Here is a 24,371-nt window from a genome sequence, read left to right as displayed (position 1 = left end):
AATAAATACCAAAAAATGGGTGTAAAAACATTTGGTGAACTTCCCCAGCTGTATCTTCGCAAGCTCCTGCAGTTGAAACCTGAAATGTGCAACTGTGTCAACATCATTGGTGATCAGTATGATTTTGATGATAGCCATACTTTGAAGGGTCATGAGCAGCAGAGGAGAAACCAGACAGACCAGGCAAGACAATTCTCACCATCCAAGAGTCTAGAAATTCCGGACTGGAATTTACTCATGAAAGAATCCAGAAATAAAGGAAATCTTCAGAACTTCATTGGCACTTCCCTTTGTGAGAGTCCTGAAGCTATTCCGGATGGAGTGACCATCATTCTTGGTAGTATGATGGAAAACAAAGGTCACACTCTTTCCATCACATCAGCATCAAGTTCAGTTCTGGACTTACCTTGTGAAGAACATGAAGAGGCAGACACAAGGATTATTGCTCATCTTGCGTATTGTGTGGAATATCTTGATCACCATCGAGCTGTTGTGCATGCAACAGATACAGACATAATTATGCTGTGTATATATCACTTCTGCTGCTTGAACACATTGCAAGAACTCTGGATACAACGGCAGAATCAATACCTACCTATTCATGAGCTGGTAGAGGTATTGAGCAAGAAGTACCAGAAAATCCTCTTGATGTCGCAGCTACACTTCTGTGCACATATGTGTTGTGTGGATGTGACACAGTGAGCTACCCATTCAGAAGGGTAAAAGAAGAGGTCAGGTCAGGTATGGGAGCATGTGCCAAAACAGCGCGTCGCTGCGTCCACTTTCCGCCGGTACTCCAGGGGCCTCCGTCTGGCCATCCCCCAGGCAGATGCCAGGCCCATCCCCATCTCCTTGAGATGATGGTCAACCTGCTGCAACCATGAGGCACGTGGTTGGCCCACTGGCCTCCCACTCATGAGACTCCCTCGCTGAGAGAATCTGGTGAGCAGGATCAGCGTCAGGAAAACGAGCCACATATCCATACAGCCGCAGCTGACGCTCACGGACTATGCAGGTAACAAATCTCATCCGAGTCTCTCTCAGCAACCGCTCGTTGGACACAAAATCCGACCAGCGATAGCCAAGGATTCTTCGAAGAGACCTGGTACCAAAGGAATTAAGTCTCCGTCTCAGATCCTTGGTCAAAGTCCAAGTCTCGCACCCATAGAGCAAGACTGGAAGTACCAAGGACCTGAAGACTCGGACTTTCGTCCTCCCGCACAGGTACCGGCAGCGCCACACCCCATGATCCAGTGAATCCATGACTCCCCAGGCCCGACGCAGACGTCTATTGACCTCCGGCTCACAACCTGCGGAGACATGAATATCACTGCCAAGGTAAGTGAATCTATCCATGACCTCAACATCCTCACCAAAAATCCTCCTACTTCATGGCCAAAATGAATGACAGACACAGACAGGACAGCAGCATCCAAGATGTCACCGAAAGCCTGGATCTTAGTTTTGACCCAAGAAATCCGTAATCCCAACGGCTCCGACTCCTCGTTCAGCACCTCGAGGGCCCCCAAGAGGATGTCTAAAGTCTCCGCAAAGATGACTGCATCATCTGCAAAATCAAGGTCCGAGATCTTGACATTGCCAAACGATGCACCGCAACTTGATCTCTCCGACATCCTCCCTAAAATCCAGTCCATACAAGTGCTGAAAAGTGTGGGGGCCAGTACACACCCCTGATGAACTCCAGTAACAACTGGAAATAAGTCAGAGATGGTACCACCACACTTCACAGCACTCTCAGTACCAGAGTAGAGTTCAGACATCAGATCGATCAGTTTCGGTGGCACCCCACGAAGACCAAGAATCCTCCAGAGGACATCCCGATTCACTGAATCGGAGCGGCTTTACAGAGATCAACATAGGCTGCAAGCAGCCCCTGCCAAAACTCTCGTCTGCGTTCGGTGAGGACACGAAGTGCAAGGATACGGTCAATCGTTGACCTCTTTGGTGTAAAGCCTGACTGCTCTGGACGCTGGTGCTCAAGCAGATGGTGGCGAACCCTATCAAGAATTATCCGAGCAAAGACCTTGCCCGGCACTGAGAGCAGCGTCACCCCTCGGTAGTTGTTGCAGTCTTGGCGATCACCCTTCCCCTTTCCAGAGAGGGACAACAAGGCCCCTCTTCCAGTCAGTTGGGATGATGCCTGTGTTCCTGTGAAAAGAGAAGAGCGGCACAGGTTTCTCTGGGACTGATAGGAAACCTTCCCCACCTTGTTGATTTTGGAAGAGATAGTGAAATGGCAGCAACAGAATGTGTCATTGATGAGGCCAGAGTATACTGGACTGCCTCTGCATGGCCAAAAAGGGTTCAGCTGTTTGGATACCCTCAGGCAGCATATGTTTGTCTCTTCAAAATTAGACCTTAGGTCACTGCCAGCAACAGAAGATGCGTTTTACTTCCTTGTTTTAAGAGCATTGTATCAATTGCTTCTGTATAGACGTGCACATCTCAGTGACCGAGCACTTCCCCCAGCCACAACATTTGGCAGAACCCTTATCAATGGAAAACTGGTCCCAATTCTCATGTCTAAGCCAGCCAAGCCAAACATAGACAAAACGGTGTCTTGCATGTGCAAATTATCCAAATGTCTGAAACGATGTTCATGTAAAAAGGCTGCTGTGCCTTGCTGAGTGACATGCATATGCCTTGGTCAGAGAGGTTCATGTGGTGGAGTTGTTTCAGAGAGTGACTCTTCCTCTGAAGAGGATGTTTCATGTCACAATATTGTGTTAATCCATTTCTAATTTTATCTTCCTTAAAACCATGGCATGTAAAAGTATGTTCTTGTTCCTGACCCCATTGACAGTCAAGCATTTCTGAGTTACATAAATCTTTTGTTGTTTGACATATAACCTTGTCAATTGTAGGTAGGTTAAATCTACACCAATTGTGATATAGGAAATGAACTCCTCTTTAATATGAGGGGTCATTTGTGTATATAGGTTTAGTGGTTATGATTTTAGGACAATATGAATTACCCCTACCCCCATCCTACATCTTCGCTTTTGCCAACATTTTGTTATCAGAGGGGGCTCGCAAAAGTGTTGACTGTGTTGTTGCGCAAGAGTTTCACCATTGCCAACATTGGTTTTCATATACTCAAAGGGTGTCTCTTTATGAAAATCAACACAAAAATTTTATAGCAGACCGGGCAATTTTTTTTTTAATTTTGATCGGTTGGCTCCCGGACTATATGCACAAAAAAAAACAAACAAACAAACAAAAAAAAAACCTTCCTTTCTCCACTAACTCTTCCCTGTTCTCAAACAACCACCCCGACCTCTTCTCTGCCACGGTGAAGATGCACGACCTTTTGTTTTATTACCTTCGCCACCGAAGGTGAATGAAGCTTATGTTTCAATCCTGTCTATTTATTTGTTTGTTACTTGCAAAATGGAAGATTTTTCAAGTGTATTGGCCAGTCGAGTCTGTCCGTCTGTCTGTGTCAATCGCCTACAGGTCACAAACTAAAACTGATCTACACGAAACTTCACCAAGTTGTCGATGTAGTCTCAACTAAGAAACCTATCGACTTTCAGGTCAATGGTCAAAGGTCATCTTGAGGTCGGATTTCTAAAATCGTCATTTTTTCATCCGATCGACTTGAAATTTGAACAACATTTGCATATAAAAATTGGGAAACAAACTATTTTTGAGATCAAAAGGTCAAGCTTAGATAATCATCAATTTCAATCTGAAAAATAATAAATTTTCATCCTATTGACCTGAGCTTTGATTAAGGTTGTCAATTTTAATCTCAATGAAATGGACAATTTGATGTATCCGTGGCAACCTTTGGAGAGGAGGGTGGATTTTGCAAGTTTCGTGCTCTGCACGACGTCTTTTTCTTGTCCGTTTGTGAACAAAATATCTGAAAAAGTTGTGGACGCATTTGGACGAAACTTTGTGGGCAGGTTGGGTATGTAATAAGAAAGAATAGATTCGATTTTCCTGAAGATCCGAATCCGGATCCAATAATTTTTTTGGGAGATTCTTCACCATTAAGTGAGAGGGCTAAAATGACAGAGCAGGATCTCTCAAAAAGTTGTGGATGGATTCGGACGAAACTTGGTGGACGAGGTGACAAGAACAAGCTCATTACATTTTAGTTCAGGTCTGAATCCAGATCCAGCATATCAGTGGGATACAAAAGGTAAACTAATCAGCCTGACAGAGGTATGCACTCTACCGAGTGCCCTTCTCGTTTATTTCTGGCTTCACTATTAAACGGTCACCCTGGTGCTTTACAGGCGTGATGCTGCAGTAATGAGTACATCTTCCTTTTGATGAAACATTAGCTAGCTGAAGTGACACAGCTAGCATTCGGTGATGGTCAGATTCCATGGTGTCATTAATTAATTATTTTTTTAAACAGTTGGGCCAACGGGTGCCGTACTTTGGCAAAACGCTCAATTCCTGCCCAGTTTAATCTGGGATGGGCACAGCGAACATCAGTGGGATGGGCACAGCAAAACATCAGTGGCATGGTTGCGCTTCCCATAAAATATGTAAAACCATAGATAGACTAATTGCACTTATACCCTGCACTGGAGATGTTCATACTTTTTTGAGAACTTTTGTTTCAAACCTAAGCTAAATTTTGTGTCCAAAACCCATCGCTTTCTCGACCCACCTTTCCCAGTCGCACCCAACTGTCCCTGGACTCTGTGTCCTTTTCTCCTAACAAGGTGGAGAGCTTGCTGTCAAACCTCGACTAAGATTCTGCAACCGGTCCAGACGGCATCAGCCCACGTGTCCTAAAAACCTGCTCTTCTGCGCTTGCTCACCCTCTCTCTGTTCTATTCACCCTCTCATTTGCTCAAGGTCATCTGCCATCTGCTTGGAAATCAGCAAACATCACTGCCCTGCACAAAAAAGGTGCAAAAACAGATCCCTGCAACTACAGACCAATCAGCCTTCTCACAATCATCAGCAAGGTTATGGAATCCATCATTGCTTCAGACATTAAATCCTTCCTCTTCTCCAATGGCTTGATTTCCGATCATCAATTTGGTTTCAGACCAGGTCACTCTACCCTGGATATGCTGCTTCTGGTCTCCCAACAATGGATGGAGGTCCTCAACGCCAGACAGGAAATCCGAGCCGTATCCCTGGACATATCACGTGCTTTTGACACGGTCTGGCACCCTGCCCTACTCACCAAACTCTCTTCCTATGGTATTCAAGGCCATCTCCACTCATGGCTCGCAGACTTCCTCTCCTGTCACAGTCAACGCATGGCCCTAAATGGAGTTTTTTCATCCCCTCTTCCTGTCCAGGCTGGAGTTCCTCAAGGTAGCGTTCTGGGCCCTGTTCTTTTTCTGGTTTTCATCAATGATCTCTCCGACTCTGGAAAATCCTCTTTATCTCTTTGCTGATGACTCCACACTCTGCCGTACCATCTGTCATCCCTCAGAATGGCAAGCAGCAGCTTCTTCGCTCACTGCAGATCTGGATAAAATCACAAACTGGTCCAACACGTGGAACATGTCTTTCAATCCGGACAAATTTCACACTCTCACGATGTCTCTCCGAAAGGACCGTTTACAAAACCCCCCCATCCACTTTCTCAACAATCCTCTGGAAGAAGTCCTTTCTTTCAAGCTTCTGGGTCTCACTATCTGCCATGACCTTTCCTGGGAAAGTCACATTTCAAACCTCGCCTCCAAAGCCAGTCACCGACTGGGAATCCTCCATCGTGCAAAGTCCTTCCTCAGCCCTCCTGATCTCCTGACCACTTTCAAAGCTTTCGTCCGCAGCCTGATGGAGTACTGCTCTCCCCTCTGGGCTGGTGTTCCTGCCTCCCACCTTTCTCGGCTTCACACTGTGGAAACCAGGGCATTTCGGATCATTGGCATCTCCCGTGATGAGGCAGAGTCCTTGGGCCTCTCACTCTCTTACCGCAGGCAGGTCGGTGGTCGGTGGTCACCAGTCTCATGCCCCCCTTGCTGAAGGCCCGGTCACACCTTGACGTTTTAGCCAGCGATGGCAACGTATTAAAATGTATGTAAAACGCTGGCTTACGTTGAACTTTTGATGTTTTTTTTTTTTAAGATTCGGACGTATTCATAACGACTTGGTCTTATGTATAACGGATTGGTAACGGACACAGAACGTTTCGTTGTGTTATAGATAACTTATACCAACGAATGCTGAACCTGTTGTCGGCCTACACAACCGATGCCCAACGATAGTGTAACTTCGGCATAGCGCGTTGCACGCATCGCCGACGATGTCGTGACGTAGCCTATTAAAAGGCTGACGCACAACGATTCGAATCATAACTGCCATAGAAATGGAAGTGTCAACATCGCGGTCACACCTTGGCGATCTTGCCAGCGTATGCCGACCTAAGAAAAATGTGTCTAAAACGTTGGGGCACGTCAAATACGGTATGAGTAAGTTTGGTATACGTGAGTACAACGCTAACGTACGCTATCATACGTCGTAGTAAGTAGAGTACGTCAAGAAATTTTAAACATGTTCAAAATTTTACGACGTACTCGGCGTATGACACACGTTCCGCATGCGATGGGGATAAGTTTTACACACGATATGTGGACGCTTACACACGTCCACAAACGCTACTTATAAGCTACTCATAAGTCGAAACACGTCGCGGTAATGTCTTTTTTACGTGAAACTTATTTCTAACTTATGTTTGACGTGCTTTGAACCAATTCTTTACATAGTCCCAACACACATCGACGTATGTAGACGTATTCTAATGACGTCTTCCGGTCGACAAAAATAAATAAATGAACGCGTTTCTAGCTTACAACTGCCATATAAAGACGTGTTCCAGCGGTTTTGGGAATTGGTATATAAAAATGCTGCTCATAAAAGGGGAACCCAACAGTGTTTTCGAGTTCCTTTTGAGTCGATGTCCATGTCAGCAGTAACAGTATCAGTATCAGTATCAGTATTAGTATTAGTATTAGTACTAGTTTGTTCATGTTGGCAGTAGTAGGTGAGTGTGAGGGGGAGGGTGTGGGTTATGATGGATCGTCCTTGCGTATGCGTGTCCACGGGTAGGAGACATCTTTGCACCATTGTTCGAAGTTCTTCGCGGCTAATTTTTTATGGGGCTTTTTCAACAATGAGCTATGGCTTGTTTTTACGATTTAGGTCTATTCATAACGGGTTGGACAAATGCACAATGAACTAATAATGTGCATAGAGCGCTTTGATTACTTATAGATACGATATACCAACGAATAATTATCATGAAGCCGGCGTTCACAAACTATGCCCAACGATAGCCTAACTTATCCATATCGTGCGGCAGTTTATCTTTGCCGGTGACGTGGGGTTTGCTATTCATAGGCTGCCACTCAACGATTTAAATGGCTGCATCTCCACTATTGAAAGTAGACGCTTGCGCTCAACAATTGGATTTTTTTTTACACTCAACGACTTTTAAACGGTACCACTCAGCTAGTTTCATTGTTTACAATGAACGATTTAAATTGCTGTCACTCGCCTTTGTTTTTTGACGCTGGGGTTTTGAAATTTGAAGCGTTTCTTCTGAACGCGTTCAAACACTCAAACTCGACTATTTTAAATAGACGCTGCCGATGGACAATTGGAATCATAGCCAAGCTAGACATCGAAGTGTGAACATCCTCGTCATGCCGAAGAAAAGTTTGAAGAATGCTGCAAATAAGTGTCCTGGCCGTGGCCGTGGACGCTGATGCAAGGACGATCCATTATACCGACGTCTTTCAGCCTATGAGTAACTTAAAAGTAACGTCTGTCGATGTGTGGCAACGATCGCGTAACGTGCCAACAACACGTTAATCATAGGTTAGAAATAAGTTTCAGGTACGCTAAACATTACCTCGGCGCGTCTCAACTTATGATTAACTTACAAGTAGCATGTGTTGACGTCTGTCAACGATCGCAGACCGTGCATACAACTTGTGGCCAGCGTAGCGGAACGTGTGAGTCATACGCCGGCATACGTCGTGAAATTTCAAGCATGAAAAAATTTGAGGACAACCGAAAAGTACAACGTTTAAAGCCAACGTACAACGACGTATGGCAGTGTTTTTCAGCATGCTCTCAATGTTATCAAAACTTACCCATAACGTATTCAACGTGTGCCAGCGTTTTAGAAAAAAATTTCAAAAATCGGCATACGTTGGCTAAAACGTCAAGGTGTGACCGGGCCTTGAGCGTTGTGTGTTCGCTCTCACACGAGCCTCGACAAGGTATACAAAAAATAATTTTTTTTTTTTTTTAAAAACCCGTCTTCAATGGCAGGAAAGGAGATGCATCCACACAAGATTCAAACAATGCATACATATGAATAAATGCTCCTTTTTCAGTCGTATTGAATTTCAAGAAATAACCAAATACAAAACACAAGTTTTATCCAGATGTTAGCACAACTAAACATGCACCCAAGGCATAAAAAAATGGTTCAAACTAGGACATTCGGCAGAGCGCATATCTATGCCAAGCTAACTAGTTCTACCTTTTGTATCCCCCTGATGGTTCATATCTGGATTCGGACCTGAAATAAAATTTAATCTGCTTGTTCTCATCACCTAACCAACCTGTCCATCAAGTTTCATCCGAATCCGTCCACAACTTTTTGAGATATCGTGCTATATATCGTTTTTGACCCAATCTCTCAATGGTGAAATATCACTTAAAAAATTCTTGTAGTGGGATCTGGATCCGGATGTTCACAAAAATGGAATCATTTCGGTGCTGTCATGTACCCAGGCTCTCCACCAAATTTGGTCCAAATCCATCCATGGCTTTTCGAGATATTTTGTTCACAAAGACGGAGACAGACAGAGGCGAAAACATAACCTCCATCTACCTTCGGTGGTGGAGGTCATGATGGGAAACCTTACCTCGCCTTCAGATTTCACACCAACGACAGTGTTTCCCTCCATCACGATCTCTTCAATGGGTTTGTTCAACATATATGTACCACCATAAATGGCAGACAGCCTGTAAACAGCACAGTACAAAGGTCTGAGTTCACAAAGCAAACCACTTTCAAAAATACATTTCCAAACAGGTTGTGTAGCCACCCCAACGACAAGCAGTGCAGAAGTTCTGAAGACCCACCCATGTGGGTCAAAAAGCCCAAATGGTTGAGAGGTGATTGGTTGCACTGATACCCTGCACTGGAGATTTTCACACTTTTTTGAAAACCGTCTTCAATGGCAGGAAAGGAGGTGTATCCACACAAGATTCAAACAATGCTTTAAGTTTTAATGATTATTACAAACACTGCAACAACTAGAACAGCACTCGTTAAGCGCATATCTCCGCCAGGCTGAACAGTTTTATGTTTTGTATCCCACTGATGGGTCGGATCTGGATCTGAACCTTTACCAAAATCTAATCGGCTTGTTACCGTCACCTTACCAACTCATCCACAACTTTTTGAGATATCGTGCTCTATGTATAGTTTTTTGACCTTGTCTCTCAATGGTGAAGAATCACTTTTAAAATTCGAGTATCCGAATTCGGATCTTCACCAAAATCGAATCGATTTCTCCCCGTCACACACCAAACCTGTCCACCAAATTTCATCCAAATCCGTCCACAACTTTTTGAGACATCCTGCTCACAGAAAAACAAAGACAGACAAATATGGGTGAAAACAACCTCCATCCACTTTTGGTGGTGGAGGTAATAATAAGTAAATACACAAATCCCTAAAGGCTCTTACAAGACACACAGAGGACAAATCTCATTTCTAATTCATATCACTCTTGCCATGACCCTGGTTACAACAAAGGAATAGGCTGGGATTGTGTGAGATGATTGTACACAGAAAAGGAACAGAGCAACTTCAACCAGGGGAAAGGATAATGTAAAATACATGGGATCATGGAAGGAGGCAAGGGATGGGTCAAAAGTATCAGGGTCTGGCCTTGGTGGGGTAAGCAGTTTGCCAGCCCCGTACAAAGATACTCGCACAAGGCTGATCGAGGGGCCCTTACAGGATGGTCCTGAGACTCTTCTCTTCTGTTATCTTGATGAATCCTCATTCCTCAAGATTTCTCAACTGCTAGTCTACTCTTCTCACCTTTTTGATAGCTATGTACAGGAGGAGGGTCGTGATACAAATCCCGCTTTGCAGAACCAGCTCTACCGACTCGATGCCTGAGCGAAGCAGGCCCAAGCAGCTCAGTTAGAATGGAGAAGGGGGGGAGGGGTGATTCTGGCAATGGATGGGAGTTGTAATCATAAAAAAAAAGAGAAAAGCGGATAGGCTTCCTTGCATGATAGAACTGCTGCTTCATGATTGACAGGCAGCCACGCACTTTTTGAACAAGACACCACAACCAAACGAGGCCCACAACACAAACTGAACACAGTGCCAATGTTTATTACAAATATATTCCACCGAGGTCCCACACCCTTTTCCATGCATGTAAAATAAATAAATAAATATATATATACGCATTTTGTTACTCTCAAACCAGTGCTTCATTACCTGGCAAAACCTTGAGGAAGCTCTCCAAGACCATACAATGGGTACAAGTATGGACTCTTCCCAAAGCGTGATAAGGAATCACTGTAAAGCTTAATTCTGTTTATCGTGTCCAGACACGGCTGTTGAAGATAACTGTAAAATAAATGGTTTGGGGACAAATGAGAAGTAACAAAGGCGAATAACAATGTGACAATGAAGACCAAAGCAAGCAAACAAGCTACTGCGAAACTTGACATTGGGGGAGGGCTGATGGGGCATGGGGGGGAGGGGAGAGGAGGTATACAAGTTGTAATAAATAAAAAAAGTGATAAAATGGCAATTGATTGTGTGCTCAGCATAATTCTATATAATTTGGGTTTGATCTCAATAGGGATTGCAAGGAAGAAAAAATAAACATAGGGGCCATACCTTTGGGTGCTCACCTGGTAGCGGCTGGATAAGACAACCAGGGAACCACTGGTACACATGGATGACACACGAAACATGTGATGGAGAAGTAAATACCTATGGATTTTTTTTTTAATGCCGTGAACAAACTTTGGTACATCACGGGTGATGAAGGTTGTGGTCAAATTTCATCGAAATTGTGCGTGTGGTTTTGGAGGAGAAAGCAAACATATATTGGGGGGGCAACCCCACCATAGAACCCCTTCGACTCCAACGTTGTTTTTTTTAATGGTGTGAACAAACTTTGGTACATCACGGGTGATGAAGCTTGTAGTTCAGTTTCATCAGAATTGTGTGTGGTTTCTGAGAAGAAAGTACCTATTTCGGGGGGCAACCCCCGTAGACCCCGTTCAGGACCAATTTTTTTTTTTTTAATACCATGAACAAACTTTGGTACATACACTGTGATGAGCGTTGTGGTAAAGTTTCATCAAAATTGTATGTGTAGTTTCAGAGAAGAAGTTACAAGTATTTGTGGACGGACGACACCGTCCCATAATCTCCCCGGAACTACGTTCCAGGTGAGCCTAAAACAAAACACAGTTCTGATGGTACCAACAGGAAGTACTGCAAGTCAAAGCACAGCAACCTTCCTTCAGATGTGCACAGAAAGCCAACTTTCCTTTCTGCATTAACGTGACAGATCCCACGATTATGAAGCAGCACTCTCATCAAATTTAAAATTATGGTCGGGGTTATCTATACAAGTAGCGTGACCGAAAGTACGGTAGAAAATGGGTCAGGCATGAGGGCCAATTGGCCCTATTCTGCTTCTTTGTTTAATGGTGTTTCAGAACACTGGCAAAAACTCTGAATGGAAATCTTTAGTTTCAGTGCCATCTTCACCTCTTTGAACAGTTTTTATTTTTCTCTTCTTGATGAACATACAGAAGTGTTGTGCATTATTGTGAAGTCACCTGAACAAGTCAATGTTAAATAGGATCAAAATGCCAATCAAGCAGTCGGATGGCTTAATACCTCCAGCCAAGGATGGCAGGATGTACAGTGCCTTCAGAAAGTATTCACACATCCTGACTTTTTCACATTTTGTTGCGTTACAGCCCAAATTTAAAACGGATTAAATCAAGATTTTTTTTTTTATTGCCACAGATCTACACAAAATACCCCATAATGTCAAAGTAGAATTTTTAAATATAAATTTTTACAAATTAATTAAAAATTAAAAGCTGAAATGTCTTGCATCAATAAGTATTCAACCCCTTTGCTATGACACTCCAAGTTGAGCTCAGGTGCATCCAATTTCCATTGATCATCCTTGAGATGTCTCTACAACTTGATTTGAGTCTACCTGTGGCTAATTCAATTGATTGGACACGATTTAGAAAGAAACACACCTTTCGAGATGAGGTCACACAGTTGACAGAGCATGTCAGAGCTGAAACTCCACCATGAAATCCAGGGAACTGTCCATAGAACTCTGAGATAGAATCATGAGGAAGCATAGATCTGGGGACGAGTATAAAATAATTTCTCGGGTGTTGAAAGTTTCCAAGAGCACAGTGAACTCCATCATTTGGAAATGGAAAGGACATGGAACGACCCAGACTCTTCCTAGAGCTGGCTGTTCGACCAAACTGAGAAACTGGGCAAGAAGAACCTTGGTCAGGGAGGTGACCAAGAACCCAAAGACCACTGACAGAACCACAGAGTTCCTTGGCTGAGATGAGAGAACTTGTCAGGAGGACAACAATCTCTGCAGTACTTCACAAATTGAGGATTCATGTGAGAGTGGCCAGACAGGATCCACTCCTGAGAAAAAGGCACATGACGGCACACCTGGAGTTTGCAAAAAGGCACATGGAAGACTGAGAGCATGAGGCAAAAGATTATGTGGTCTGATGAGACGAAAATTGAACTATTTGGCCTGAATGTAAAGTGCTACGTCTGGCAGAAACAGAGCACAGCTCATCATCCATCTAACACTATCCCAACAGTGAAGCATGATGGTGGCAGCGTCATGCTGTGGGGTGCTTATCAGTGGCAGGGACTGGGAGACTTGTTTTTATGGAGGGAATAATGGAGCCAAATAAAGGCAAATCCTTGAGGAGAACCTGCTTCAGAGTGCAAAAGATCTCAGACTGTGGTGAAGATTTACATTCCAACAGAACAATGACCCCAAGCATACAGCCAAAGCAACACGGGAATGGCTTCAGAACAAGAACGTGAAAGTCCTCAAGTACCCCAGTCAAAGCCCATTGAGAATCTGAGGAAAGACTTGAAGATTGCTGTTCACCATTACTCCCCATCCAACTTGACAGAGGTTGAGCAAAATCTGCAAGGAAGAATGGGAGAAAATCCCCAAATCCAGATGTGCAAAGCTGATACAGACATACCCAAGAAGACTCAAAGCTGTAATCGCTGCCAAAGGTGCTTCCACAAAGTGTTGACTCGGAGGGGAGTATCAACAGAGTTTACACCCCCTTTCAAAATTTTCACCTTACATTGCCTTATATCCTGGAATTGGCATTAAATCAGACTTTTTCCACCTTTATTTACACATCATAACCCACAACTTCCAAGTGAAAAACAAATTCCACAAATTTCAGAAAATTGATTAAAAATACAAAACTAGAATATCTTGGTTGGATGTGTCCACCCCCCTGAGTGAGTACTTGGTGGAAGCACCTTTGACAGCAATTACAGCTGCGAGTCTGTTGGGATAGGTCTTTACAAACTTTGCACACCTTGACTGGGTAATATTTGCCCATTCTTCTCTATAAATCTGTTCAAGCTCAGTCAAGTTGCGTGGGGAGCGCTGATGGACAGCAATCTTCAAATCATGCCACAGATTTTCAGTTGGATTGAGGTCGGGGCTCTGACTGAGCCACTCAAGCACATTTATCTTTTTGTTCCTTTGCCACTCCAGTGTAGCTTCAGCTGTGTGTTTCAGGTCCACCACCTGAAACAGCTCGTGTAGCTTTGGTCCACCAGCATCTGGAATTCTGCAGGAAGGATATGGCACCATTCTTCCAGGAGAAAGTCAATCACCTCATACCTGTTTGATGGAGGTGGAAAATACGGTCACAGGTGTCGTTCCAGAATATCCCATAAATACTCAAATGGGTTCAGAAATGGTGACTGAAAAGGCCAGGACGTATAGATAACATCAGTCATGCTCATCAAATCATTGGGCAACCACACATGTCTGTGGATGGGGGAATTGTCATCCTGGAAGACACCTCTACCAGCAGGAAAGAAATGCTGCAATATGGGGTGAAGATGATCACTCAGTACCATCAAGTAGTGACTGGCATTGACCTTGCCTTCTCGGGGAATGACTGCACCCAAACCATGTCAGGAAAATATGCCAAACAGCATTATAGAACCACCAGAACCACTCAGTGTTGGAACAAAGCATTCAGGGTTGTAGAGTTCTTTGGGTTGGTGCCACACGTGCACTCATCCATTTGCCGAGAACATGGTGAAGGATGATTCATCTGATCACATCATATTTACCCTGGACTCACAAACGTGCATTGCCAGGTGTGATGAGCTGTTTGTGCACTGCAACCCAACTATGGCATCCCGCTCTGTTGAGTTTTCAGCAGACCGTTTTTTTATGAAACTGGCTGCTCGCCCACCAGGTTAAAATTTAGAGTCAATTGATCTGTAGTTGCTTGCCTTCTTCACTTTGCAATTCATATTAATGCACGGATATCACGATTCTGAAGTATGCGCTACCGCCCACTGTTGCACTTTTCTGATGATGTCTTTCCCTCGGAGTTGCATGCTAAAAATCACCTTGTACACCGTTGCTCGTGAAACATCAGCAAGTTGAGCTGTCTGTCATTGAAACTCCTGTCAAACGTGCCCCAACAATCACCCCTCTTTCAAAGTCACTGAGGTATCCTGCAGCCATGATTATAGGCAACCAGACCTGTGCAGCATTTCTCTACATGACCCTAAACATGCTGGGATGTTATTTGCTTGATTAACATATGGGCCATACCTGTGTGGATGTCGTTGCTTTCATTATACTCGGTGTCCTTCATTTAGCCCGGCGTTTGTTTTTTTTTGTCCACTGCCTGCATATATGAAATCAAGCCCCCAAAACTTAACGAGGCAGCAGGGCATAAAGAGTCCCAACACAGCGTTTGCTGCAAGACCTGCCAACATGTGTCGCCTGCCCCACAAATACATTGTCCCTGCCCTACCGATCACCAGTCAGGAGATTTGCATCGAGGAATATTAAAATCAAACAAAGAAGCACACTGGCCCTGTGACATGATGCTAATGTCATGTACATAACATTATGCCAACAGATCATCTCCAAACAAGGAGGCCTCCGAATGGCATTGAAGCCTTTTCAGACTGTGCTTTAAAGCCCATGGTCATGAATAGACAATAGCAGAGATGTTGATCTAGATTTCACATTTGTTGTAGGCTCATCAAGACAGCATACTGCTCATCGTTTATTCATGACCATATTAGGCTCATTAATAAACCAAATCGAACCCCCCCCCCCAAAGTTAACGTGATCAGCAGGGCTAATCAATTATCCCAGGTGGCTAGGTTTTTCATAAATTAACTCCATGCTCTTTCAGCCAAAGAAAGCTGCATAAAGCAACCAATAAAAGTGATACAAGGTAAGCCCTTTGGTGTTTAAAACCATACCTGGGTTTCTCTAAAGCTGTAGACATTCATAAGTAGTACATACATGAGAATGCTAATATCCAAACACCCTCTCCAATTTCACTGCCGGAATGGTTTCATCACTTTTTGGCGAGTCATCAGTGGCAGTGTAGACAAACTTGCACCACCGAGGCTCCCAAGCAGGTACCACATGCAATGCCAATATCAGGTAACATACAAATAAAACCCAATCATGTCCCTCACCCACTGGAAAACAAAGATTTTGCTCCTGCTGTAGGGAAACATATGTTCCAGACTAAATCGAGTATGCTGATTGTGAATCTGAAGTCAGAATTTTCTCAGCACGTCAGGATTTTGAGATATACATATGGTCTGATTACAGTGGTTTGCCCTGGTGGGTGATTTTGAATGATCATAATTTTCTTTGTATTGTTGGTTATTCTAGCAACACAACTGCTGCAGAATATTATTTCCCATAAAAAAAGGGCTTTAGAATGCACTTTAAGTTATTTTAAATAGATGAAAAGTGACCAAGCTATGAATTTTTAAGTAAACGTTTCCACGTGGCATTACAATTTTTAACTAACCCTAACCCTTATGAAAAACTTTGTAAAGGCATTGGATCACGACGGTAATGGCTTCCAATATCTCAGAGAGAAGTTCGGTGCAGAGAACACTGATCCTAAACTCAAAGCAGGCATTTTTGTTGGGCCCCAGATCCGAGAACTGGTGTGTGATCCTGAGTTCAAATATAAACGGAACCCACTTGAGTTTGCAGCATGGGAAGCATTTGTGTTGGTTGTGCAGAAATTTATTGGGAACCATAGAGCTGACCAGTATGTTGAATTGGTGGACAACATGCTAAAGGCCTATCAGCGAATGGGCTGGAGGATGTCTCTTAAAATGCACTTCTTGCATTCTCATCTTAATTTCCTCTGACCTAATCTGGGTGAGGTAAGCGATGAGAATGGCCAAAGGTTCCACCAAGACATTTCAGTCAAGGAAACTAGGTATAAAGGCCTGTTCAACCCAAACATGATGGGTGATGACTGCCGGTTCCTACAACAGGAGATCAATTCCACACACGAGCACAAGATCCTGTCTCACACGTGTCTCGCACACTTTTGAATACGTCTGAACAGTGCCTACGCCGACTATATTGAAAGGAAGTGTAAACCTGAAGTGTTCTTCCTGAATCACTCACAATGGGGCAAATTTCCCAATCAAGCTTTCACCCTTCCTAACATTACCATGTTCTAATGTTTCATCTACTTATTTTTCTGCCACTTGTTTATGCTCTTGGTTTGTATACTACACAATATACATGGAGATCAATCATTGTTATCTAAATGTGACGTGAAAGTAATAACTAAGCACCGATATTAGATGTACAATATGGCGATCTGCAATAATAAATTATCAACTAGAAGGGCACTCGGTAGAGCGCATACCTCCGCCACGTAATGCCTGATCCATGAGAACATATCAGGCCCATTACATTTTTGAACTAGATCGACGCGCATGTTGAAATCCCCCCCCCTCCAAAAAAATAAATAAATAAATCGAAATTTGTTTGAAAAAAAAAGTTGCAAAATTTTCTAAGTTTTTTTTCTCTAGCAATTTTTTTTTGGGGGGGGGGTTAGAAATCACTTAAAACATGTAGAAATGCAAAAACAAAAATTCAAATATTTTTTCAAAATGGCCACCATATTGGACTTTGGACCAAATCCAAAATCTAATGGCATGATCCTTGGACCATACCTAACCCCCCCCCCCGCACCAAGTTTCGTCGAAATCCGTCGAGGAGTTTTTCCGTAATACTGTTAAACAAACAAACAGACAGGGGTGAAAACAGTAACCTCTGATCTTCGATGGCGGAGGTTAAATATGGCATGCTGGGTATCATTAATACATATACATATTTTGGAAACCTGACGTGCTGGCTAAATTCTGACTCCAGAATTGAAATCAGCGGCCCAGATTTAGCCAAGAACACCTGCATTTCCCCGAGTAGCAGATGAAAAGGTTTTTTTGTTGCCCAATGAATTGGAGGGAATCTTTACGATATACAATTCATGGATCGGTGTGCTCGTTTGTGTGTTTGTTGTGCCCCAACTCTTCCTAGTTCTGAGCAATTACATCCAGACTTGCTATACAGGATCGGCAGGGTTGTTTTCATCTTTGCCTGTGGTCTTGTTGGGGGGGAGTGGGGGAACGCAGATTCTCTATGTAAATGTGACTCGTGTCATGCTGCTCCAACTGGGAGAGGGTATTACACATCCCCACCCTTCACAGTACAGTATTCCCATCCCCACATTTTCCAGTGCAGTGAGGAGTTTTGAATTACACGGAGAGATGTATTTTGGATTTGGATAATAACATAACCCCCTGGCTGCTCCAGAGACATTGATGCTTCTTGTAACTAATAACTGAAATAACAACTTCAAAACATTAATACTGTATACACTATTAAACAAATAAATATTAGTAATTACAAATAATTACAATGTAAATTTTTCTACTTACCAATGATGAAAATCCACACTCGTTACTTCAGTTATGCGAATGTTATGCAATTGTCTGTGGAGCGAAGGCACTACTTTTTATCGTGCCACTGACATGGACTTTACATCGAGCCCTTATGATTTTCAGCATTATTTGCCCCGTCGTTGGCAACTTGTGACATACAATCTCAATTTTAAATAAATTTCATCATTGATTCATTGACCAAAATTAGTTTTTTTGTTTGTTTGTTTTTTGTCTTTCACAGAAAAATCGAAATTTTCTTTCTTCAGGCCACATATCCACAGAAAAGAAAACTAATCAGACGCTGCATTTCAAATGTGAAAAGGGCGGCTTCTTGAGAAAGAGGAGCGAAGAGTATGATTACAAAGAAATTGAGAGAATAAGGCAAGAAGAAGAGCAAGTTTGTCTGACTGATTTAAATGCATTTTGAGCACTAAACAGAGAAGCTCAGCAGAGCTTGGTTCGTCAACAAACAGATGATGAGAGGACATCAAGGCAGATACAAAATAGTCTCCAGCATCTTAGAAGGTGGCATTCAAATCTGCACAGACAGCTACGCGCGTGCACGCACGGCCAAAAAAAAAAAAATCAAAAACAAAATCATGTAAAATCTTTCCCAGAAATCATGTTAATATCAAACAAATTCAAATAACCAGTGTAGGAAAGGAACGACTGAGAGATATAGAACATACTCATCAGTGCAATGCAGGGCCAAGGCATGTCCCGTGACATCGATGGTGTTTGTGCAGAGATCGCTGGCCTTGTACACCTCGCTCATGGTTGTTTTGTGGGGGTCCACATTTGCGAGTGTCTTTGGGTTGTTCTCATCGAATTGCATTACATACTCCAGAAATTTTTTGAAACGCCGCTTTTCCAGGAAACCCAAGAGATCTGTCAGGGGGTGTGTGTGTGTCAAACAATATATTGATCATGGTCATGTCACACAAAAATACTTCACTCAAATTAATCCATCATGCTGGTCGACTATTGCAATAATAGCAGATGTTGCAAAATAATATCATAATCATCTAGAGTCTAGACCCAAAACTAGAATGAACCAGAATGTGCTCCACCCCATTCTGAAAAATCACCCTACCCTTCTGAAGCTATGCCCTGCTGCTTGAAAATACATCAAACACCACTAGCGACGTTTATTGCTCTCCAAACTGCATTGTCCCAGTGCAATCTGCCATTTTCAATCAGATTGTGATGCAAGAGCAACAGGCATTGTGCTTTCGGCCTCATCGCGGGAGATGCCATTGTTGAGCGTTTTAGATGCCACAGAATCCAGGCGAAATGGATGCGACTCTGTGGTGTTCGCAAACATGGGAGAGCAGGACTCCATTAAACTACGAACAAAGGCCTTGCAGGCCGAGAGTAGTCATGATATTTAAGGAAGGACGGCAGAGAATGGCCAATCTGCAGTTGGATTTGGAGGCTATCACTGTTGTATAGCCGGTCCAACACAAGTCTTGCTTGACGGCGAGGCCTAGACTTTCCAGTGGCTGACCAGAGAAAGAGATTGGTGGTTTTGGGTTGATGATCCTTCAGAAGCAAGAGAATGAGACTGAGCTTTGCCAGGAGAAAAGGCCACACTCCATTCATCAGATGCATCGGATCAATTCAAGATCAGAGTGATGTAGCTTCCATCTGCTCTTCAGTTGGATGAGATACTGTATAACACTGCAAAAAAAAGGAAGGTTTTCTCGAGCATCGGAGAGGTTGTTTATGTCGATGAAATACAAGACTAAGTCTGAACAATCTTCAGTTGCACACTGACACTGCGCAATTCTGCCTCCACAAGAAAAGGAAAGGATAGGAGAGGGTTTTATTCATAGTGAAGTGTTTGTTGACTGCAATTTGAGGAAGTCAGAAATCCAATTGTGAAGTCAGCAATTTATGCCTTGGGCAGAAATCTTGGCAAGTGAAGCAGTAGAACAGATGGTATTGAACGTCCATACACTTCATAATGTAATGTGAATGTTCATAATGTACACAGATGGTGTTCAATACATACATACATACAAACATGAATGTTGAATGTCCACGGAGATGCTCCTGACCTCATGCTTGAGATTCAGGGCTTTCAAACATTGCCGAGAGAAAACAGCAGCTGCACATAGAGTTGATTAACCAGGATGAAATCCATAGTGACGGTCAAATATTAGGCTGTTTGAAAGAAAGTGACAGTATGTCAGCAGCCATGATGGATTGCACAGCAATGCTTGTGATTGGAAGCAAGCTCACTGGTCTTTTTTTTTTAATACAATGTCAAGGCTTGTATAAGAGCCAACACTCAGAACGTATAACAACGGCAACAGAAGACAAGAGGGGCAGGAAAGGGAAGCCCAAAACAGTGGGGAACAGAGACACCAGGAGATCTGTGGAAGAGAGAGGGATGTGGCGGGGTACACGGGATAAACAAGATGGACATTAAAGGGACTTTCAGAAAGGAAAGCAGGGAATTTGAAGGAGGTGGGTTTGGGGTGTATTAGCAGGGGTAGAAAAGATCATGGTTTTGGATGGGGGAAGACATCGTGGTGAACAGCTGTTTTGAAGACCTGGAGGGAAGAGTGAGATTGAAGAGGTGGGAAAAAAAAAGAAAGAGGAATGAAAGAATGAAGGTGAGCAGTGATTCTTCATTTTGGTAGTTTCACCAGAAGGGGGTTACTGGCACACCTTGAGAGCCATGAGGAAATATGGGGGGGGGGGACAGATGACAGACAGAGCAGGTGGGGTCGAGAGGAGATGGTAGAAGAGAAAGACCACCGACCTGCCTGCGGTGAGAGTGAGAGACCCAAAGACTCAGGTTCATCGTGAGAGATACCAATTATTCTAAATGCCTTGGTTTCCACAGCGTGAAGCGGGAGCACCAGTGGTGTGAGGCGGGAGCACCAGCCCTGAGGGGAGAGCAGTACTCCATCAGGCTGCAGATGAAAGCTTTGTATGTGGTTAGAAGCTCAGGTGTGCAAAAGAAAGACTTTGCACGACGGAGGATGTCCAGTCGGCGACTGGCTTTGGAGGCCAGTTTGGAAATGTGGCTTTCCCAGGAAAGATCATGGCAGATAGTGAGAACCAAAAGCTTGAATGAAAGGACTTCAAGAAGATTGTTGAGAAAGTAGATGGAGGGGGGGGGGTTCCAGATGGTCCTTTCGGAGAGACACAGTGAGTGTGACATTTGTTCGGATTGAAAGACATGTTCCAAAGAAATAAAAATATTAATTAAAAATACAAAACTAGAATGTCTTGGTTGGATAAGTGTCCACCCCCCTGAGTTAATACTTGGTGGAAGCACCTTTGATAACAATTACAGCTGAGTGTTGGGATGGGTCTCGACGAACTTTACACAAATTGATTTGGCAATATTTGCCCATTCTTCTGCACAAAACTGTTCAAGCTCAGTGAAGTTGTGTGGGGAGCGTTGATGGACAGTAATCTTCAAGTCATGCCACAAATTTTCAAATGGATTTAGGTCGGGGCTCTGACTGGGCCACTCAAGGACATCTATCTTTTTGCTCCTCAAACACTCCAGTGAAGCTTTGACTGTGTGCTTTGGGTCGTTGTCATGCTGAAAGGTGAATTTCCGTCCCAATTTTAACTTTCTTGTGGAGAGCAGCAGGTTTTCCTCTCGGATATTTCTGTATTTTGCTCCATCCATTTTCCTTTCTATCCTGACAATTGCCCCAGTCCCTGACAATGAGAATCATCCCATAACATGATGCTGCCATCACCATTCTCATAGTGGGGATGGTGTTCTTTGGGTGATATGCCATGTTGGGTTTGCACCAAACGTAACATTTTGCGTTTCGGCCAAAAAAAGTTCCATCTTGGTTTCGTCAGACCAGTGTGACCACTCCTCGTTTTCATAAATGCCAAGGTGAGCCAATGAAAAAAAAGCCAAGAATTCACAAGGTTTCGGAAAAGCGATGATAATAGAAAACCTATACGCCAAGAAAACCTATAGAAAACCAAGACACCAAGGTGAACAACGAATAGCCAAGATCTTGTGAAAAAAGCCAAGGAGTGGTCACACTGCATCAGACCACAAAACTTTTTGCCAGATGGCTTCAAAATCTCGTGTTTTTTTTACATATCTTAAATGGGACTCAAGGTGGGCTGCTTGAGTAATGGCTTCCTTCTTGCCACCCGACCAGTCAGGCCAGACTTGTAGAGTACTTGGGATATTGTTGTCACATGCAAACAATGACCAGTCTTTGCCATAACGGCATGTAGCGCTTTCAAAGTTGCCATTGGCCTCTTGGTGGACTCTCTGATCAGTCTCCTCCTTGCTTGCTCATCCAGTTTGGAGTGACAGCCCGATCTAAGCAGTGTCTTGGTGGTCTTGACTGTGCTCCAAGGGATATTCAAGGCCTTTGAAATAATTTTCTACCCATCCCCTCATCTGTGTCTTTCCACAACTTTATCCCGTAGGTCTTTTGAAAGCTCCTTAGTTCTCATGGTTGAATCTCTGCTGTGAAATGCACTACCCAACAGAGGAAACCTACAGGAACAGCTGATTGTATTCTGAAATAATCAGAATCACTACAATTTAACACAGGTGGAGGCCAAGTAACTTGGTGTGCGATTCTGAAGGCGATTCGTTACACCTGAGCTAATTTACATTTGCTATGAGGGGGGGGGTGGGGGGGTGGACACTTGCAAATGAAGATATTCTAGTTTTGTATTTTTTATTAATTTTCTGAAATTTGTAGAATTTGTTTTTCACTTGGAAGTTGTGGGTTATGATGTGTAAATAAAGGTAGAAAAACTCTGATTTAATGCAATATAATTGCAGGCAATAAGGCAACATAAGGTGAAAATTTTGAAAGAGGGTGTTGACTTTCTATCGGCATTGCATTTTGAACGAACATTCCTTTACCTGTTTATCTTGGCTGGTACATGGAAGATGATAACCTGGTCATAGACTGGATGAACTGGTCTCCAGCACCAGAGGAAATTCTTGAGCTAACGGATTGTCATTGTGAAAATCAGTGTGAAAGCAGACAGCATCCTAGTGTGGCAAATAACTCGTCTTGCACTGATCTCAGTAGCTGTAGAAATTGCCTCAATGAAGCAAAGGAGAGTGATGGTGAAGATGATCCAAGTGAAAGGGAGAGTGATGCAGACAAGGAAGTAATTCTTCAAAAGACTTATTAGACCATTTACAAATGGACACTGCTTAAGATACCATTTAAGTTACTTTAATATTGTTTTAAATATTATTTTAAATTGCTTTAATATTGTTTAAAACTCAAATTGGAGCAAAGGTTGAGTGATGGAATAGCTGTTTGATTTGTTTGTCTCGTGACATTTAAGATATCGTATTCGTAAGATTTGGGGTTCAAACTGGTTATATGGAGGTGACCAATTCAACAAGATTTTTTTTTTTTTTAAGTGTTTGTACAAGTTATTTTTATACATACAGGGACCTACTATTGTACGTGTAAGCTTGTGTAAGAGCTCCCTCGAGAAGAGAAGGCGAGTTGTTAACTTTGTCATATCTTTATAAACAGTTTTAGCTTACCTTGTACATTTTGTGATTTTATTTTAACATCACCTGGCACTGTGGCACTTAATCAAGTACTTTTGTCAATGTTGCAGAATGATTTTGTTTGTGTCATAAAAACTACCATGTGCATCACTGTATTCAAGATCATTCCTCAATATAATAGTGTTGCGGTTATGCAAAAGCCCCAGGGAGTTACATCCAACACATAAAAGAACCCTAGATTTCAGATATTTCCAGTGATTATTTCGTTAGGTTACCCATAATCTCATATCAGGGGAAAAGGAGATGCATTGTGATTATAGGTAGAACCTTCCCCATTGTTCTCTTCCTCATTTCCAAACCTTCATTTTTCCAACCTCGTTTCCAAACCCATATTTTCCAACATCAGTACTCAAACTGACCACCATTCTCAAATCCTTCGTTTCCGACACCCAGATTGAACCTCTGTTTTCATGTTTTACTTTCAATAAAAAAAAAAATCAAACCATGTCACCTCACCAGCATTCGACTGGATAATCACCGTTCCAGCGCTGTAATGGTCGTTTGTGGTCCTTCGCAAATCCAGAATTGGATCGAAAGATGCTTTGCCGAAAATGCTGCCCCCCTCCACCCTCTCCCATGCTCCAGTAACCAATCCTAGCTGCTGGATTGCAGTGCGCTTCCACCAATCGGGTCGGTTGCCAAAAGCAGACATATTCGGCACCACCATGCAAAGGGCAAAAATAACTCGACGTGGAGTGGTTGGAATGAGTTGGTGTTCAGGTCTGGCACATTCCGAATCCAAGAAGA

General features: G+C 43.1%; 1 protein-coding gene and 1 long non-coding RNA gene across 2 annotated transcripts in view; one reads left to right on the top strand and one right to left on the bottom strand.

The window, feature by feature from the left end:
* The window catches only part of LOC147032641 (uncharacterized), a 451,936-nt gene that overhangs the window by 23,903 nt on the left and 403,662 nt on the right, over nt 1-24,371 (top strand). The gene's annotated exons all lie outside the window — the stretch shown is intronic.
* The window catches only part of LOC147032648 (rab GDP dissociation inhibitor beta-like), a 51,135-nt gene that overhangs the window by 8,155 nt on the left and 18,609 nt on the right, over nt 1-24,371 (bottom strand). Inside the window, exons 5-7 of the mRNA XM_085870445.1 lie at nt 18,766-18,964; nt 10,487-10,618; nt 8,886-8,985 (exon numbers count right to left, since the gene is read on the bottom strand). Of these exons, the coding sequence (XP_085726571.1) occupies nt 8,886-8,985; nt 10,487-10,618; nt 18,766-18,964 (431 nt within the window). The remainder of the gene's footprint in view (nt 1-8,885; nt 8,986-10,486; nt 10,619-18,765; nt 18,965-24,371) is intronic.

Source organism: Eptatretus burgeri, chromosome 2 (genome assembly GCF_056783735.1).
Source record: "Eptatretus burgeri isolate ZD-2024b chromosome 2, Ebu_testis_v1, whole genome shotgun sequence".
Classification (NCBI taxonomy): domain Eukaryota; kingdom Metazoa; phylum Chordata; class Myxini; order Myxiniformes; family Myxinidae; genus Eptatretus; species Eptatretus burgeri.
The sequence above is the reverse complement of the archived record's forward strand: the minus strand, read 5'-3'. Positions and strand labels throughout refer to the sequence as shown.